We start from the raw sequence: 20,552 nt of genomic DNA, 5'->3' as shown, positions 1-20,552 counted from the left end.
GGCTCAGCCGGAAGGATCTGCCAAAGGCGTATGGATCTATGGTCGTGTACGTGACTAAGCGCGCAGACGCAGCGAGGCTGCTGGAGGGCCAATACTTCAATGTGGATGGAGAGTCGGCCTTCACCCGAGTCTTCGAGCCCAGGCGTGGACCGATGCAGTGCTTCAGGTGTCTGGGCCTCGGACACAAAGCATTTCGGTGCACGAAAGCGCAGGTTTGTAGCAGGTGCGCTCAACCAGGCCACCGCCACAGTGACTGCCAGGCAGAGAACCCTAGATGTGCCATATGCGACGGGCCCCACGAATCGCCCAGCCGCCAGTGTCGTACTCTTTACCCGGCGAGTGATGTCTAAGCCGATGCAAATTCTACAACTGAACATGCAGAAACGGCGAGAGGTGCAGCACAGCCTGATGAACGACGCGAGTCTGGAAAATTACGCGGCTCTCGTCATCAGCGAGCCCTATGTATTTGAGATGGACGGCAAGGTGAGGACGAGCCCGATGGGGCATCAAAGCTGGACGGCCATCCTGCCGAGTGAGAGACACAATGGAAGGTGGGCGGTGCGAAGCATGCTTTGGGTGCGCAAGGACATCGAGTGTGAGCAGGTGATCGTGCCATCGGCAGACCTCACAGTGGCTCTGCTGCGACTGCCGGATAGGTCAATGTTGCTCGCGTCAGTGTATGTGGAAGGGAGCAACACCGCAGCGTTGAGCGGGACGATGAGATTGCTCGACGACGCAATAAGCACGGTACAGCGTCGCGGTGGCCCACGCCTTGATGTTGTGGTCGCCGGCGACTTCAATCGGCATGACCAGCTGTGGGGAGGAGACGGGGTCCTGCCGACACGACAGGGCGAGGCAGACCCCATCATCGATCTCATGAACAGACGGAGCCTCGAGAGCCTCCTGCCCCGCGGGACCAAGACGTGGCAGAATGCAATGCACGCTACCACGATCGACCTCATGTTGGCGTCCCAGGAGTTGGCGTCGGATGTCCTCAAGTGCAAGATCCACGACACGGAGCACGGATCAGATCATCGCGCGATTGAAACGTCTTTTGACGTCGAAATCCCAGACCACGCAACCCAACCTCGGTTGCTGTTCAAGAATGCCCCGTGGAATGCGATCCGAGAGTCTATCGCTCAAGCGTTACACGATCGACCGGCGGGTGGCGACGTCCAGAGACAAGCAGACCGTTTAATGCAGGTGGTCCTAGAGGCGGTCAACACGCTGACACCCAAAGCCAAGCCGTCCTCGTATGCGAAACGCTGGTGGACCAGGGACCTCACGAAGCTCCGCAAGGTCTACACGTACTGGAGGAACAGGGCGCGTGCGCAGAGACGAGGCGGGGAGGCACTGCCGGACTTGGAACAGCAAGCGCGAGCGGCAGCGAAGGAGTATCACGACGCGATACGCAAGCAACAAAGATTGCACTGGGATGAGTTCTTAGCGGAAGACACCAACATCTGGAAGGCCAGCCGCTACCTCAAGCCCGGCGATGGCTCGGGGTGGTCGAGGATCCCACCTCTACAGAAAGGGGATGGGTCGACAACAATGAACAACTCGGAGCAGGCCCAACAGCTGCTTACTACCTTTTTCCCGCCGCTACCCGAGAACATAGAGGACGAAGGAGACCGACCACAGAGACAACCCGTACCCATACCGGAGCTGACCGTGGAGGAGATCGAGCGATGTCTTGCGGAAACCAAGCCATGGAAAGCCGCAGGCGAAGACGGTCTCCCTGCTGGAGTATGGCGGCAAATATGGCCAGCCGTGGGTGAGAGTGTCCGTCAGCTTTTTCAGACGTCGCTCGACACAGGAAGCCTGCCCCAGCAGTGGAAGATAGCAAAGATCATCCCGCTCAAGAAGCCCAACAAGGACGACTACACCCAGGCGAAGGCGTGGAGACCCATCTCACTGCTATCGACTTTGGGTAAGCTGCTGGAGGCGGTCGTCGCAGAGAGGATATCATTCGTGGTGGAAACTTACGGGCTGCTGCCAGCCAACCACTTCGGCGCGAGGAAACAGAGGTCTGCCGAGCAGGCGCTGTTGCTCCTCCAAGATCGCATTTACACGGCTTGGAGAAGTAAGAAAGTGGTGAGTCTGGTTAGTTTTGATGTGAAAGGGGCGTACAATGGAGTCTACAAGGACAGGTTACTACAGCGGCTAGCGGCAAGAGGCATCCCTTCGGACCTAGTGAACTGGATTGGCGCGTTCTGCTCCGGACGCACGGCCACGATTGTTGTGAATGGGCAGGCGTCCGAGGTGAGAGCACTCGAACAGGCCGGGCTGCCACAAGGCTCGCCCTTGTCACCCATCCTGTTTCTTTTCTTCAATGCGGATCTCGTCCAGCAACGAATCGACCACAACGGCGGGGCGATCGCTTTTGTCGATGACTACACAGCGTGGGTCGTGGGCGCGACTGTCGCAGAGAACATGGTTCGCCTCAATGCTATCGTACAGCGAGCGACCGAGTGGGAGAACAGGAGCGGGGCCTCTTTCGAGGGGGACAAGACTGCCTTCATCCACTTCACGAGGAACAGCCGTCAGTCCGCGGACGAGCCAATAAGCGTCAAAGGGGAAGAGGTACACCCCACATCCAGCGTCAAGATTCTAGGACTGATCATGGATTCGCGACTGCGCTACCAAGAGCACACCGCGCGTGCTGCGACAAGGGGTCTACAGGCGGCCATGGCGCTGAAGCGGCTGCGAGGACTGTCGCCGTCAGTGACACGCAAGCTGTTCAACGCGACGGTGGCACCAGTGGTCGACTACGCATCGTCCGTATGGACGCACGCCAGGAGGGCCAGTGCAGAGAGGGTGCTCAAGCGAGTGCAGAGGGTCGGTGGACAGGCAGTGGTCGGGTGTTTCCAGACGGTCGGTACAGCGGTGGCAGAGGCAGAAGCCAACTTGCCCACGATAGGAGAACGACACTCACGAAAAGCCCTGAGGATGTGGGTCGATCTGCACAGCATTCCCAGCACACACCCTCTCGCGCAGATGATCAGGCGTCGGGCGTGCAAGAGGTACACGTCACCCTTGCAAAAGATCGCAGAGTCCGCAGGCGGAGCACCGATGGATGAGCTGGAGGCGACCCAGCCCTACATCTCGGCCCCGTGGGACGCGCGACTCGATATAGCCAACAGTGTGAATGACGGTGAGCAGGCAGCCGGGTGCGCCCAAGGCATGCAGGGCATCCGTGTCGCCACCAGCGCGTCGGTCAGAAATCAGCTGGTCGGCATCGGCGGCGCCATCGATGGCATCGACTGGATACGCAACAACTCCGAGCGATGCGAGTACGACAAGACGGTAGGCACCAATACGCAGTGCGATGCCTACACAGCTGCACTGGCTTCGATCGAAGTGGGACTTGGTTTGGTCGTCAGTGCGGTGTACGACAATACACTGTCGGCGCGCGTACAAGGCCAGGGCATACACGTGTTCACCAACAACCGCACCGTTCTGGTAACGTTGCGAAATGCCACCCGAAGGTCCGGACAGTGGATCATTAGCGGCATTCTAAAACATGTGAGACGTCTGAACGAATCCCACAACCGCGTAGTCTTCGCATGGGCCCCGGTGAGCCCGATCTTCGAGTTGGGCCAAAAGGCAAAGCAGCTAGCGCAACGATCCACGGATGAGGAACGAGTGGTCAGAGATCGACCCAGGCTGACCAGAAGTATGGTTCAAAGGACACAGGAACGCCTGAGGCGAGCGACTGAGCAGGTGCCGGCGACTGTCGGGGAATCCGTACGCAGAATCGACACTGCCTGGCCTGGAAATCACACTCGGCGCATGTACGACGACCTCAGCAAGAGACAGGCGAGTATTCTCGCGCAGCTTCGTACGGGCATGACCCCACTGAATGGATACCTGCACAATATCAAGGCAGCGGAAACGAACCTTTGCGAGTGTGGCGAGGCAGTTGAGTCGAGAGAGCACTTTGTCTTGCGTTGTGCCAGGTGGACTGAGCAGCGGAAAATCTTGGGCGTGTGCACAGACGAGGACAGTTTTTCTCGTCTGCTCGGGGGCAGATCTACGATGGATACTGACGACTGGACACCGGACATGGATGCAGTGCGAGCTGTGATCCACTTCACTCTGGCCACCAAACGATTCGAACATGACAGCAACGAGCGAGTTCGAGTGACACGTTAACTTAGACCGCGAACGTCGACCAGAAACTCTTACCCTACTAACCATCAACGCCGAACCACCCCACGCACCCTCGCACGCACGGCTGGTCCCCGCTTCATCCGCTGAAGATAGGACGATGAACACTTGGAAACATAGCTTCAAGAGCACCCGCCAACTAGCAATCACGAGCACACGAGGATTAGGGGCGACACGCATTGTTCGGAGTGGCTTTTAATGAGGAAGAACAACGGGCACGGAATTCTGTTTTGTTTAATCTCATTGGGATGCATGTATACTTTGTGACGTAAATAGTGCAGTGCCCTTTAGGTGCTTAGCGCCGGGCGGAATAAATTACTCTCTCTCTCTCTCTCTCTGAGGTTCTGAGCGGAGTTCTCAGGTGAAGCCGACTCTCGGCACACCTGCCAGATACAAACAGCAACACTATAGGCATGTCACGGGCTCGGCCCAAGACACCACAACCGTTATCCACTCTCTGCTGCCGTCTTGGCCGGCTCCTGTAAGAGTGCCTTGCTTGTACAGCTCTCGTGTGAAGATTCTTCGCGTCTTTTGCAGCTTGCCGATGAGGAAGCCCTTCTCGTCCATGTTGTAGATATTGTCAGCACTTATTCTGTATTCTTCCACTTTTTGACCAACGATGGCGAAGTAGGCCTCATAGCTACTTCTGGAATCAGCTTTGTGGCGCGCGAGGTCGATTGTGTTGAGATATCTAGCACCAAGCCTATGCTTGTGTCTCGCGACGAAACGTGAGGCCCAGTTTTTGGAAAGCTTTCTCCCACATAAGTCTTGAGCGATATTGGCGACGATTTTTGGTGTAGGTGGGAGGCAACGTTCGCAGAGATGATGAATATAGTTTATGAGCTCTTCTTCTTGCTTGTCGTTGAGCATCCTCCGCGATTCGGCGCCCTGAGGCAATGAGGAGGTCTTTGCGTGAAACCGTTTGCTAAGCGCCGATCTCGTGACCCCATGTCTTCTTGCGACATTGGATATATTTACAGGGCTAGAGGATCTCAGATCTGCAAGCGCTGCTTCCATGGAGCTAGTATTTGTCGAGATGTCGCGTGTGCAGGAGAGCGCGTTGGGGTCGCGTCGAGCGTGCTTGAAGTGTGTCCGTGCTTGAAGTGGGGAAGTCTTCTATAGAAGACTATTCATTCACGCGTAAGGGAGTGAAGACCGGTACGCGCTCGTCGAAGATGCAAGCAGCGAGGGCGAAATTGAGGTAGGGCGTAGGGTCCGCACGAGAAAGACCAGTCCTGCGAGCGAGGCTTTACCTGAGTCGAAAACCATCGAACAACGCGCTGAAGAAATGTGTCGCGTTACCAAACTTCGCATCGCTAGCGACGCATTTCGAGATGCCTGGCAGCTGCAATAGTGCCAAGGCCTGCACGATGGGCCTCAGCTTGCCCGCAGGTTAGTTCTAGGTCATCCGAAGCTCTCACCCTAAGATTCGGATGCATCTGTCACAGTTGTGCGTTGGCAATAATATACGTACCGAAGATGAAGTGCAATGCAAGTTCGCTACTTGAAGAAGAGCATGAGTCATAGTATTTGGACATGGGAGAAGGCTGAAATGATAGGTAGGTTCCCGGCGCTAAATCGTCGTCTGGATTGGCTGATAGCCATCCAAGCTGAGCTTCGTTGAAACGCCAGGCTGCGAATGAAGCACTCTTTGAGAATAATGGGTTGCCAGGTAAGCCTGCTCCTATTCCATCTCGTAATCTCGCAAACGCGCACCCTATGAGACTCAGCGGGCGTGTTTCCATCTAAAACGCGGCAGTCTTATTTTCTTGCCCAATCCCTCTACCATACATACATCTTCGATCGAACACACCATTTCCGAACTTTGCTGCTGTATCCGGGAAAGGGGACAACAGCCACTTCACAAGAAATGGCGTCTTCAAGCGAAGATCCTTCACCTGTAGAGATTCCTTCACTTCCTTTCATGCGGCAGCTCACAGCTCTGGAGGAGGAAGAGAGAGCGCATGCTCTGGCGGAACTACAAATCTCTCCGGCATCCCAGGGATTGAAGACGTACCTTAAGGATCTCCGAACAGGATGCGATCACGCCCGCTGGAATGTGGAAACTTTTACTGAAGGCGTGAAGACTCTAGCCAACCTCTGCGGACCGAACAGAGTAGAGTACTACGACATGCCCCTGAAAGGATTGAATTATCCAACTACTTTCACTCAACTGTGGAATGAAGCATATCCTCGATACCCTATCACCCTCTGGAACCAGAACGTCAGGCGCCAATGTCCGGCTGGTTGGACAAATACGCTTGAAGACAAGGACACTCGTTGGGTGATAAGATACATAGGGGACAAACCACTGAGCCAAGGGCTGAATGACTTTCTTCGCGGCCCCACGACTCTAGATTGCGGCATGTTCTGTCAATTTGTTTTGTGGATGGCGATACGTTACCTTGTTGGGGACGACCTGTTTGATGCTTCTTGCGAGTTTGGCAAGGGAGAATTTGCTCTAACACAAGCCTGGGATCTTCCGATGGAAAGCGCAGGCAACTTGGGAAATCTTCTGCACCCATTCTACGACCTTCCCCTTCCTGGAGATGTCTTCTCTGGTCTGAGTCATCAGAAGCGTATTATAACCAAGACGCTCTACAATCATCCGACTTATCTCTCCAAGCATCCGGGAGGCATGGGTCAATTGCAGAACGTCACGCAGATCGATGGATCTAACTACATATTCCAACCTTTTGCCCCCAGCATACTGTCTGACATCGAACTGGATGACATGCTACTGAGATCCTACAATTCTTGTCAAGATTTGGCTGATTTGGAGAAGTTAGCCGCTTACAACATGAGGCCGTCTTTTGTTCACGAGCATTTCGCACCAAAATCTTACGGCGATTTAGCTCAGGAAGTGGAAAAGTCATATGGGCATGAATTGAGTAGAGCTGAGTGGGAAGATGGACATAGCGAACGAGAGCACAACGCTGCTGGACTGTGCCTTGTTTTCAACTTTGAGAGACTGCAGCTTTGCTTAAGTAAAGCTTTTGACCAGCACCGAAGTGGGCTCAACGTTGAGAACATACTACTTGAAGCAAACCGCTTGAAGTGGGAAAGCAAGAGGTTGATTGTGGATGGATTGATGGCCCGGCTTCTCGCGTGAGGCATTGATCTGAAACAAGAGTGACGATCATCCATCATGCCTCATGGCGTCCCCATGTTGGATCACGCAAACGGTAGCCAGCCTCTGCAGGGTGTACACTCGCCAGGTATTGTCGTCGAGGCGGCAATGTAGCAGCGAACGTTCGAAGATCTTACGGAGCATACCATCTAGAGTGGCCCGTGGCAACGCCTTCGCCCATCACTCTCTCACTCGCAAATCCGACTCCGACTTCGACTTAGACGGCTCAAAGGCGTCTCTCGTCCGCGTTCGCCGGTTCGTGTACCCATGCCACTGCTACTCGTCACTGGCGGTTCTACTCCGAGAGATGGCTCTTTGATGGCCGAGGGCGACTCTGCCGCAAGAGTGGATGACCTCTCGATCGCCGTGGACGATCCTACAGCGATCCCAGACGATCCCATGGCGCCAGACAAAATTCCAGCCATTGATAATTCCGCGGCGACTCTAGGCGATCCCATGGCCGTGGAAGACCTCGCCATGCCACCAGATAACTCGATGGCGACCCGGCATGGTGGTGATGGAGCCGAAAATGTTGGTGAGAGCCATCGAATCCTGCCTCAGTTTCCTTGATGTGGCTGCGTGGCTCAGAGAGCACTGGATGCTCACGCGAAGCGGACATTGATGCCTTGGACAATGGAAAATAAGATTATCGCAGACGCGTAGACATGGGATGCTCCGAGCCGTGGTAACGTTAGCCTCGCTCTTCTGCTCTCGATTCACGCTTCACGAAGATGTAAAACTTGACCCTGTCCGTGACAAAGTCGTAAACAAGTCCAGCCCCGCTGCAGACGTTTCGAGCGGTCTTGTTGTCCCCTCCACCACACCTCACCACTTTTGGGCTAAAAGTAAAGTGCCTTTTTTCCATCAATTTTCTCTCGTTGTGCGGGTCTATGTAAATGCTGAGAATCATTCACCCTTATAAGCAATCTATTTGTCATCGCTAAGATAGTCAAGAGCTCGCAATCACGGGCAAGCTTGTCGTGACGCTGCCTGTCGATTGTGCACGGCCGCGATGCGTGAGGATCAGATCTCCTTACAAAGCCCGGCCGTGCGTTCGCTTAACCTTAGATCTAACCAATCAAAGGCGGGATTCTGCAACTTTGAGTTGCTCACTAGTTCTAAGCTGGCTCTAGTTGTAGTTCTAAGCTTAACTTAGAATAATTGAAGTAAACTCAAAATTTTCAGTACAGTAGAGGGCTGCCGATACAGGAACTACAGTACCAGGAGCCATCATCATTGGTATAGGGGAGGGGTCACCGACGACGTACTGTCACATGAGATGCCGTGTCTCACCGACGAGTGTGGTGGACGCCGATCGCAGTTCTTGTTGAAAGACCATACTGCAGATTCAGTACTGTATGCAGATGGGGTGCCCGACGCTCGGTCGCCGGCCCCCAATGAACTCGAGAGGTACTTCAAGATTGAAGATAAAAGGCTAGTCTCTCTTTCAGAACCTGTAGGGCTACGAAAGTCGTTGAAACGATACTATCGTGGCATTGAAAGACCTGTTGTGAGAACTACCGAACGATACAACAATCACAGGGGTACTGCACGCACTAGGAACGATCGACTCGATAATCATGTTGGATTGTGAGTTTACAGAGAAGTCCATGGGAGATCGACATCGAGTGCTCGAAGATGAGCAAGTAGACACGGTGACGCCAATGACCAAGTTTGCCATAACTTACTGGAAACAGGGGCGGTGGGACAAAGCCGAGGAGCTCAATTTGACGTGCTAGAAACGAGCAAGCGCGTGCTTGGAAGTGAGCATCCCTCAACGATAACGCGCAAAGGTAACCTCGCCTCGACGTACTGGTATCAGGGGCGCTTGAAAGAGGCCGAGGAGCTCAATTTGGAGGCGTTAGAGGCGAGCGAACGAGTGCTCGGAGATGAGCATCCAGACACGATGACTCAACGCAAATCTCGGCATGACCTACTCTGACCAAGGGCGGTGGGACAAAGCTGAGGAGCTGATGTTGGAAGCGCTGGAGACGAGTAAGCGAGTGCTCGGGGATGAGCATCCAGACACGGTTACGCGCGAGGCTAACCTCGCCATAACGTACTGGAACAGAGAAGACAGCGCGCACATTCAGGACCATAAATGACCAGCTTGTACGACCTGAAGAGGAGACAATGGCAGAAGGGGGCGCGGATGTGACCACTTGCAACAAGTAGTACGAGGGCGCCGATCCCAGAAGGCCGTCGCGGCTTGGTTGAGTCGGGATGGCGAGCCAGATTGAAGGAACGACAGTGACGGGAGATCAAGAGATTGTCTTGCAACAGCCCAGATCTATCGTAAGCTAAATAGCATAATTATCTGAAGAACCCAAAACAAGCGTCGTCCCGTTTTGCCCGCTTGTGCACAATCTGTCTACATCTCTTGAGACATAGCGAGGACGCAGATGGCTCAGGTCCCACTATATCTGAGGTTTTCCCGATAGCCAACACCCAGACTGTGTGCAAAGACGGGTTGGCGACAGCATTGGACTGGCGACAGCTCAAGGGGGGCGACAGCGCTCGGTTGGCGACAGCTCAGGGCGAGCGACAGCATTGGACTGGCGACAGCTCAAGGGGGTCGACAGCGCTCGGTTGGCGACAGCTCAAGGCGAGCGACAGCATTGGACTGGCGACAGCTCATAGCGGGCGACAGCTCAGGGCAGGCGACAGCTCAAGGCGAGCGACAGCATTGGACTGGCGACAGCTCATGGCGGGCGACAGCGCTCGGTTGGCGACAGCTCAGGGCGAGCGACAGCATTGGACTGGCGACAGCTCAAGGGGGGCGACAGCGCTCGGTTGGCGACAGCTCAAGGCGAGCGACAGCATTGGACTGGCGACAGCTCATGGCGGGCGACAGCTCAGGGCAGGCGACAGCTCAGGGCGAGCGACAGCATTGGACTGGCGACAGCGCAGGGCGGGCGACAGCTCATGGCGGGGCGACAGCTCATGGCGGGCGACAGCGCTGGGAGGGTGACGCTGGCGCTGGCGAGGTTGAAATGTTGAAGATTGCCGGACAAGAGCATCCAGACCGCCACAGACCCACTGCAGGTATAAAGCAGTGGATGGCCCCAGCAGTAGATACATAGCTCAATCAACTCTTTCACACCCAATTTCATCAGGTTATGAGCCCGGGAGGTCGCTATGAACTTCGTTCTCTGCTCACCTTCGAACGCCACCTTCCGAATTCAGCTAGCCCCAGGAACTGGACCTCCTCTCTCTCAGTTCCAGAGTCCAGTATGCAACGACTGGATGCGAAGCACTCACCGCCTATGATAGAAGAAAATGCATCCAGTCCTGACCGCATACTCACCGCTTTTTTCAGAATTTGGCCAAGAACAGCCAGAAGTCTTCCCTGACTCGTGCACATCCCTGGCTCGTGCACACTGCTTTCACATCATGACCATCACCTTCGCAGCACTACATCTCGATGTGAACACATTCGCTTGTAGTGCCAAATAGCTCGTTGCAGCCGTGGTAGGTTTCTCTGTAATTCTATATACTTAGATATCATCAAAGAACCTTGGTCGCTTGACAGCCCTGCCAGTTCTTGACCTCGGTTGTTCTGGCACTATTTCAGCTTCTGGCTCAGTAGCAACTGCGACAGGTTCTTTAGACTGTTTCTGCTTCACCGGTTTTCCTCTTGGTCGTTTACTGGAGGTCCTAGACTTTGTTCGAAGTTGTTCCGCACCCTTTTTAGCTAGCTTGTCACGCTCCTTTTGGGCCTTGTCAAGACCCTTCTTGGTCTGCCTTGCGGCAGCTTTGATAGCTCTATCCTCGCGCTTCTGCTGAGCCTCCAGCTCCCTGTGAGCCTTAAGCTGAGCTCTATCTTGGGCTCCGAGCAATCGATCGAGCGCCTCGTCGTCTTTAGCGAATTCCCGAGCTGCTGCAAGCTCTCTAGCTCGAACTACCTTGGAAGAGCTAAAGAACAGCACACCAAGGCCTTCACCTGCTCTGAGCTGCTCGGTGAATGCGCTACCACGTTTCCTCTTCTCCTTCTCGCAATTGATAGACTGAAGAAGGCCTTGCTCACGCTCTTCTGCCAGCTGTGCTCGGGCAGAAGCTCCCAGGTAGGCATCGCCGAGCAGTCTGATCGTCCTGTCCTTCTTAGCCCCATCAGCAGCCACACTTCGATCCACAATCCTCCTTACCCTTCTAGTGGCTCTCGGCGAATCGAGGCAACTACTTCCGAGGCTCTCGGAGGGCGCGGACGCTGATGAACCGTCCAATACTTCGCCTGCCTCCTTGTCGAAGATCTTCAGCACCTGAGCTGGATCCCATGGCTCTATACCGGTCTTGCGCCATGCCGACCGGATGTTCTCTTCCGTGAAGGCCTTGTCAAATGCTGGGTAGAAGATGGTGAAGAAGTCCCGCTTACTTATGCTCGATAGGCCTAGAGACTGTCTGGTATGAGCATCCAGAGCTTGGCTGTAATAAGTGGCGAGTGGGTTGAACAGACTAACGTCTAAGGGCTGCAACCTATGAGTCGGGTGAGGAGGATAGATAGCAACCAAGATCCTACGCTTGTGACACAAGTCAAGGAAGTCCAGAGTGCAATGCGAGCCATGGCCATCGAGCATGAGCAGCCTCCAGTCTCTTTTAGCCTTGTCTGAAGTCTGAGGATCGAAGAGGCTCTGTAACCAGCTCAAAGCAAGCTCGTCACTTGTCCATCCGTTGGGCGAGCTGGCAAACCAACAAGGGTGCTCTTCCGGCTCATAGTCTTGAAGCCAAGTGTCTTGGAGATTACCACTAACAGCCTTGTAGATCAGAGCAGGCGGCAGTGAGCTGCCATCGGCACATATGGTCGCCACAAGGGTAATCCAGTGCCGAGCTCCAACCTGACCGGTGCCTAGAAGCTTTTGAGTCTTCATAAGAGCCTTTGGGAAAATCCTCTTGACCTTCTGCAGATGGCCGATGAGAAAGCCCTTCTCGTCCATGTTGTAGCAATTGTGAGGCTGTATGTCATACTGGATGATCTTCTCCTCCAAGATAGCAAAGTACTGCCTGTACGAATGCTCTGAGTCGGCTTTGTGCCTCTCGAGGTCCATGGTGCTGAGATATTTGCAGTCAAGCTCATCCTTGTGTCGGACGCGGAAAGCGGCAACCCAGTTCTTGCCAGGCTCTGTACCACACAAAGCAGCAGCCCAAGCCCTTACCATTGATGGTGTTGGGGGAAGGCACCATTCAGATAGTCTGTTAATCTGTTTAACAAGCATAAGTTCTTGTTTCTGCGTTAGCAATTGCTGTGTTTGGTAGCCTTGGGCTGTGGAGCGCGTCTTGTCGCGAAACCGCTTGCTAAGGGTACTTCTGTTGACATTGTACTTTCTAGCTGCCTCAGAGATATTTTCAGATTCAGAGGATCTTAGAAACGCGATCGCCTTATCGATAGAAGCCATGGTTGTGAAGATATCGCGTGTTGAAGCGCGTTGTTGTCGGGCTTCGAAAGTGTGCACGAGTCAGGGATGTGCACGAGCCAGGGAAGACGTCCACGCAGCAAGATCTGGAACATCGACGAGACAGGATCAGGCATGGTAGTGCAGCTACGGAACTCCGACAATGATGCACCATACAGTGCGATTAACGCATCCCTGATAAGACTCATGGCTATAGCTGACGACAAAACAGGTTTTTTAGACCCAACCTGTGCGAAGAAGACACCGCCAGATTGGAGGGCTCTGAATCCCTACTTCTTTACAAAGTTGGATGGAGAGAACACAATTCGAGATCTCAAAAAGATCGCAAAGCAATTTGAAACCCCCCAGAGATGGCTTCAGAAACCATCACGGCCGAAACACTGGCCAAGACATCTGCATTGCACCAAGTCAAGAGACTTGAAGAACAAGAAGACTGGCCGGAATGGTCAAAGCAGATGAGGAACTACCTCATCATGAATGGATACAACAGTATCCTGGTCAAACAGACCGAAACACCCGATCGAAGATCGGAGGAAGCAGATGCTGCTTACGAGGCGCGAGTAGAAGCGTGGGAGGACAGACAAGCCCGCGCCCTCGCAGCGATCCGCGACAGATGCGGGTACAACGCAGAGGCCATCGTACACGAATGTGCCACAATCAAGAAAGCCTTCGAAGAACTGCGATCGAACTATCAGCCGTCAGGCTCTGGCGAATACGACAGACTGTGCTCTCGCTTCAACGACATCGCCCTGTCCGTATGTAGCGGAGTCGGCAACTTTGGGTCAGAACTGCGCAAGATTTGGGAACAGATGCGGGCGATCGACAAGTCTGTCGCATTACCCGAAGCACTCGTAGTGCAGAAGTTCCTCTACGGATTGGGGAGCGAGTTCACTGACTTTCGCACTTCTTTCAACCTGCACAACACAATAGTGCCAATTACGGTTGCCGGGAAAACCCAAGATGCCGTCACGCTGAAGAAAACCATCGCAGCAGCAGAAGAATTCGAAGCAAGAAACCTGAAGACCGAAGGATCAAAGGTGTTCCTCGCCCGTACGAGCGGCGAGAAGAGAGCCATTACCGGCTTCAAGAGAAAACAATGCCCACACTGCGGAAACATCCATGGCAGAGACTGCTGGAAGTTGGATGACCGCAACGCACCAGAATGGTGGAAACAAAGAGCAGACCTGCAAGACCGCCTCGCCCCACCAAAGCGGCGACGAGGTGAAGATAACGCAGGAGTAACAAGAATGGGGCCGAGAGGCAGCAAGTCGCCCGAACGAGGCTACAGCGCGGTACTACTGACATCGTCACCAAAGTTGCGATCAACACTAGAAGAAACATGCCTCTTCAAAAATAATGTGGCATCGGGTGAAGCCATGACTGTACATCGAGGTACCAATCTTTGGGATGCTTGGATATTGGACACCGGAGCTAGCGGTCACCTCGTTGGCCGTAAAGACGTCTTCGTCCAGGGCACTTATGAGACTCTCAACGGAGTGGTATCCAACGGCATTGGAGGCGCCCAAGTAACACCGATAGGTAAGGGCACGATCAGAATTCTCTGCAAGTCGAATGACGGTCCACACTGACTCGAGGTCCCAAACGTTCAGTACTCGCCTCGAGCTGGAGTCAATCTGCTTTCGTTGAACAGCCTTTGGCCCTTCATCGACGGGATAGAGAAGCTGCCAAATGGACTCGCATTCTCTCATGGGAGACAAAGGTTCTCTGCCAGCATTTCTGAGAATCTCATGATGCTAGATATGTGGAAGGACCCTATGCACGACTTCCAAGGGGCAGCGTACTCGATCGAGGACCCAAGCATGCGCCTTTGGCATGACCGTATGGGCCACCTTTCGGAAAGTGGATTGAGACGCCTGCGGCATATCGCGACCGGCATGGACGATACACAAGAAGACGGTCGATGCATGTGCGAATCCTGCGTCAAAGGACGGATGATCGAGCGTCCTCACACAGGAGTCATCGCACCAGGTCACCACGCACTCGATCTGATCCACACAGACGTTGCTGGGCCCATAAAAGTGACCGGACACGACCAGACCCGCTACTGGGTTACATTTCTCGACGATTTCACCCAATGGGCGGAAGTTGAGCCGTTGCAGTGCCGGTCCCATGCATTTTCACAGATACGAGGATTCATCGAACGTAACGAGCTTCCCGAGAGACGATGTAGACGGATTCGACTCGATCGAGGAGGCGAAAATGTCTCCCGCGAGTTCATCTTGTGGGCCTACGACAAAGGAATCGAGCTCGAATATACCGACACGGAGCAGCACCAGGCAAATGGTTGTGCCGAAGCACTGAACCGCATTCTGGAAAGCAAGCTGCATCCTACTCTTCTGAGTTCAGGATTGGCAGATATGTACTGGCCTCCAGTGGTGAAATACGGTATTGCCTATGTCAGGAATCGCTCGCCAAGCTCACGGATAAAGACCACCCCGTACGAGATGTGGACTGGAGCCAAACCGGACCTGTCGAATATCCGCAAGATCGGCAGCCAAGCCTTCGTCTTGAACCCACAGAGAGCTAGACACAAAGTGGTGGGGACGAAGGCGAGCGAAGGCCGACTTCTCGGTTTCAAAGTCCGGTACACCTACTTGATCAAAGACAAGTCTGGGAAACTAGACTGGCGAACAAATGTTGTATTCAAAGAGTCACGGCCGCACATCGGAGTTGACGACGAAAGCTTCACGACGCCGCAAGACTCTAATACGCGGCGCCACTCATCCGACATCTCCTTGCTTGAGCCAAGTGTGCTCGCGCCCGTCGATGTAGGGGGGCAGGATGATGGACATCGATGCGCCGCTACGCCAGCAAGCGTCGAACCAGATTCGGTCAATCAAGAGATACTAGAGGAAGTGTGCCAGAACGACCAGGCAACGATGAATGAACCGGATGACGATACCCCGGCGAACCTGCCGACCCGGACGATCGACCTTTGAGGTTCCGAAACGAAAACAGCGAAGCCGTCTGGCGATCACCAAGAGCCAGTAAAGGACAGACTACCCGGTATTCTTCAAGGGATTGGATGATGTTTTGCCACTGCATACTCGCGGCCGCATTCATGGCCGAGCCTTTCGAACCACGCACGTATGAAGAAGCCAAGAATAGCATGTCTTGGACGGAATGGAAAGATGCTATGGGAGACGAGGTCAGATCTCTGCGGTTAAATAAGACGTGGAGACTGAAGAAGAGGTCCTCAGTGACCGCCAGTGGCAAGCATATTCTCCGTGGCAGATGGGTCTTCAAGATCAAGAGAGCAGCTGATGGCAGCGTCCAGAAGTATAAAGCGCGATGGGTCGTCCGAGGCTTTGAACAAGTCGAGGGCAGCGATTACGCTGAGACTTTTGCAGCAGTTGTCAAGCCAATGAGCTACAAAGCGTTGTTCGCGATCGCGGCTGCTATGGACTACGAGATCCAACAAATGGACGTTAAGACCGCGTTCTTATACGGGAACGTAGACGATGAGGTCTACGTTGAGCAGCCCGTCGGATACGAAGAAGACTCTGATAGTGTCTGTCAGCTTGACAAGGCGTTGTACGGTCTCAAACAGTCGCCTCGCATCTGGTACGATACTCTCACCAAGTTCCTCAGGTCACTTGGCTTTGAGGCTCTCAACGCGGACTTGAGTGTCTTTACGCGAAATGGCATGATCATCGCAATCTATGTGGATGATCTGCTCATTGCAGGACCTTCTAAGAATGATATCTCCGAGATAAAGCGAGCACTGAATGGCCGCTTCCAGATGTCAGACCTCGGGCCATGCACCCACTACTTGGGCATCTTCGTCCGGAGGGACCGAGCGAACCGGTCCATCTACCTCAGCCAGCGCGGCTACATCGAGAAATTCCTCAAGGATCTCGGTATGTGGGACGTCAAGACAGCAGTCACACCGCTCGACAGCGGCAGACTTCCTGAAGCACCACCAGGTTACCAGGCAGCTGACGCCCTGAGATCGAAGTACCAGAGAGCAGTCGGCTTACTCATGTATGCGATGCTAGGTACACGTCCAGATATTGCTTATGCAGTCTCCGTGGTTAGCAGATTTTCTGCCAACCCGACAACAGACCATTGGCTGGCGGTGCAACGGATCTTGCGATATTTGCGAGGTACCTTGGATCTGGAGCTCGCATTCAGCGGAAACTTGAGACCACTCGTGGGATATTCCGACGCAGACTGGGCTGGTGACATCGGCACGCGGCGGGGTCTACTTCGGGGTATGTCTTCGGCATCGGCACTGGCCCTATCAGCTGGTCATCCAAACGCCAAAGCACGGTCTCGCTCTCGACTTGTGAAGCCGAGTACATCGGCCAGACCCAAGCAACCAAGGAAGCTGTATGGCTCCGCAACCTGCTCGCTCAACTCACCGACATGGACGAACGCGACATACCAACGACAGTCATCTACTGCGACAATCAAGGCGCCATAGCTCTTGCGAAGAACCCAAAGTTCCATGGGCGCTCAAAGCACATTGACATCCAACATCACTACGTCCGAGAGAAAGTCGAAGACGGGACAGTGGGGTTGAAGTACATCGAAACCAGCAAGCAAATTGCTGACGGGCTGACTAAGCCACTATCCAAAGTACCTTTTCTGCAGTTCAGGAAGGCATTGGGCTTGCAATGAAAGAGAAAGCTGAGACTGCCAGAATGGGGACGAAGAGTGGCGGTATGGGCCCTGGTGTACAACAAAGGGGGGTGTTGAAGATTGCCGGACAAGAGCATCCAGACCGCCACAGACCCACTGCAGGTATAAAGCAGTGGATGGCCCCAGCAGTAGATACATAGCTCAATCAACTCTTTCACACCCAATTTCATCATTAACCCCATTCCAAACTCCGAGACTGAGAAGCCGGTGCTGGGGACATCGCAACGACAGCGCTTGGTTGGTCGCAACGGATTACTCTGAATTGCGCAGAACAGATGTGGAAGGAGACTTTATTTGCGAGCCAAACCGCGATTCGACTTGCGATTCGACCTGTGTTATGGTGATTTGCGACTGCGATGCCGGCTGAGGTGGCTCTCGTTGCGATCTATCAAGCAGGACGAGTACAAGTTCATGACCGTAAGGTGCAAAAATACACTTCACGCATGTCATGCTCGAGTTACGGCCACTGCTCAGGGACGTCGACGGAGACAACAGCGAATTCATACACATCCCCCGGGACGAGGTGCCGAAGGAGATCGCGAGGATGAGCTCTATCAAGAGCAAGCTAGTGATCACTTACATAGATGCCGCCTGATACGCGTCAAGCACAGGTTAGAAAGAACCTTTGCTAGAGATTGAAGGTTGAAACGAAATTTCGACGTGAATACATAGACTAGCTTGTTACCATCTGCTTGCATGCCCTGACGTATCGCTCGAGTTGATCGTGATAGGGATTCGACTGAGAGTTTGACAAACAATCTCGCGAAGTTTTGAAGGAAGGCGAGGCGTCAAATCTCTACAACCGCATCCTGGAACCAAATCAGGTAGAAGTCTTCCCCCACTCGTGCACATCCCTGGCTCGTGCACACTGTATCTACATCGTTACCACCATCTTCGAAGCACTATATCTCAATCAGAACACAAGTATGGGAGCTCGTTGATAGCTAGTTTTAATTGCAGTAGTCTCTTCTACAGGTCTATATACTCAGATATCGTCAAAGAGCCTTGGTCGCTTGATGGCTCTGCCAGTCCTTGACCTTGGCTGTTCTGGCACGATTTCAACTTCGGGCTCAGTGACAACCACCACAGGCTCTTGAGGCTGTTTCTGCTTAGGTGGCCTTCCTCTCGGCCTTCTCTGCATGGCCGAAGACTCTGTTCGAAGCTGCTTCTGAGCCTTCTTGTCTATCTTGTCACGTTCCCTTTGAGCCTTGTTCAGAGCTTCCTTGGCCTTCCTCGATACAGCTCTAATAGCTCTGTCTTCGCGCTTCTGCCGAGCCTCAAGCTCCATATGAGCCTTGAGCTGAGCTCTGTCTTCAGCTTGGAGCAGTCGGTCAAGAGCTTTGTCATCCTTAGCAAACTCCTGAGCTGCTACAAGCTCTCTAGCTTTGACTACCTTAGAGGGGCTAAAGAACAGCACCCCAAGGCCTTCCTCTGCTCTAAGCTGGTCGGTGAAGGCTTTACCACGCTTTCTCTTCTTCTTCTCGGCATTAATAGACTTAAGAAGACCTTGCTCACGCTCTTCTGCCAGCTTGGCTCTGGCAGAAGCTCCAAGGTAGGCATCGCCAAGAAGTCTGATTGTCCTGTCTTTTCTAGCATCATCAGCAGCCACACCTTGACCCACTATCCTCCTGATCTTTCTTGTGGCTCTTGGCGAGTCAAGACAGCTGCTTCTAAGGCTCTCAGAGGGCGCCGAGGCTGGTGAACTGTCTGAGGCTTCGTCTTCCTCCTTGCCGAAGATCTTTAGCACCTCAGCTGGATCCCAGGGCTCTATGCCAGTCTTGCGCCATCCAGACCGAATGTTCTCTTCTGTAAAGGCCTTGTCGAACGCTGGGTAGAAGACGGCGAAGAAGTCTCGCTTACTTATGCTCGTTAAGCCAAGAGACTGTCTAGTATGAGCATCTAAGGCTTGGCTGTAATAGGTCGCGAGTGGTCTGAACAGACTGACGTCCAGAGGCTGCAGTCTATGAGTCGAGTGAGGAGGGTAGATAGAAACCAAGATCCTATGCTTATGACACCATTCAAGAAAGTCCAGAGTGCAATGAGAGCCATGACCATCGAGAATGAGCAGCCTCCAGTCTCTCTTGGCCTTGTCTGAGGTCTGAGGATCAAAGAGGCTCTGTAACCAGCTCAAACCGAGCTCATCGCTTGTCCATCCATTGGGCGAGCTTGCAAACCAACAAGGATGCTCTTCTGGCTTGTGGTCTTGAAGCCAAGTGTCCTGAAGATTACCACTGACAGCCTTATAGATCAGAGCAGGCGGCAGTGAGCTGCCATCAGCACATATGGTCGCCACAAGAGTTATCCATTGTCGAGCACCACCTTGGCCAGTGCCTAGAAGCTTATGAGTCTTCATAAGAGCCTTTGGGAAGATTCTCTTGGCCTTCTGCAGATGGCCTATCAGGAAGCCCTTCTCGTCCATATTGTAGCAGTTATGAGGCTGTATATTGTACTGGATGATCTTCTGTTTCAGGATAGCAAAGTACTGCCTATAGGAAGACTCTGAGTCGGCCCTATGCCTCTCAAGATCTATGGTGTTGAGATATCTGCAGTCAAGCTCATCCTTGTGTCGGGCTCTGAAGGCGGCAGACCAGTTCTTGCCAGGCTCTGTGCCACATAATGCAGCAGCCCAAGCTCTTACTATTGATGGTGTAGGTGGAAGACACCACTCAGACAATCTATTAATCTGCTTAACAAGTATGAGTTCTTGTTTGTGTGTGAGAAGTTGCTGCATGTGGTGGCCCTTGGCTGTAGAGCGTGTCTTTCCATGAAACCGCTTGCTGAGGGTGCTTCTGTTGACATTGAACATCCTAGCTGCTTCAGATATATTTTGAGATCTAGAGGATCTCAGAAATGCGATTGCCTCATCGATAGAAGCCATGGTTGTGGAGATATCGCGTGTGAAAGGGCGTTGTTGATGAGCTGTGAAAGTGTGCACGAGCCAGGGATGTGCACAAGTGGGGGAAGACTTCTATCTCCAATGAGCTTAAAGCCTCTAGCAGGCTGCTGATATTGCAAGACTCAACCGCGCGCTCAATTGGCCATAACCCGTGGTTTCCAAGTTGCGCTTCCCAAACCGCTAGGCAGTGGTGTCCACAAGCAAGCCCAGTACGAGCGGCTTGCTTGCGCTTGGCTATTTTGAGCACCAAGCAAGCAAGCAAGCCAAAGGGTCGTGATCAAGC

General features: G+C 53.5%; 3 protein-coding genes across 3 annotated transcripts; all 3 read left to right on the top strand.

The window, feature by feature from the left end:
• Positions 1-6,040: 6,040 nt before the first annotated feature.
• WHR41_09518 (uncharacterized protein) lies at positions 6,041-7,282 on the top strand (the record flags this gene model as incomplete). The annotated part of the gene is made up of 1 exon (XM_069378121.1): positions 6,041-7,282. The coding sequence occupies one exon, from the start codon at positions 6,041-6,043 to the stop codon at positions 7,280-7,282; it is 1,242 nt and encodes a 413-aa protein (XP_069225041.1).
• A 285-nt stretch (positions 7,283-7,567) lies between these two features.
• Positions 7,568-7,870, top strand: WHR41_09517 (uncharacterized protein; the record flags this gene model as incomplete). Its single annotated transcript, XM_069378120.1, has 1 exon — positions 7,568-7,870. The coding sequence occupies one exon, from the start codon at positions 7,568-7,570 to the stop codon at positions 7,868-7,870; it is 303 nt and encodes a 100-aa protein (XP_069225042.1).
• Positions 7,871-13,058: 5,188 nt separating this feature from the next.
• On the top strand, positions 13,059-14,297 carry WHR41_09516 (uncharacterized protein; the record flags this gene model as incomplete). Its single annotated transcript, XM_069378119.1, has 1 exon — positions 13,059-14,297. The coding sequence occupies one exon, from the start codon at positions 13,059-13,061 to the stop codon at positions 14,295-14,297; it is 1,239 nt and encodes a 412-aa protein (XP_069225043.1).
• Between the last annotated feature and the right edge of the window lie 6,255 nt (positions 14,298-20,552).

Source organism: Cladosporium halotolerans (assembly GCF_011745625.1).
Source record: "Cladosporium halotolerans strain TM138-S3 chromosome Unknown Sca97, whole genome shotgun sequence".
NCBI lineage: Eukaryota > Fungi > Ascomycota > Dothideomycetes > Cladosporiales > Cladosporiaceae > Cladosporium > Cladosporium halotolerans.
The sequence above is the reverse complement of the archived record's forward strand: the minus strand, read 5'-3'. Positions and strand labels throughout refer to the sequence as shown.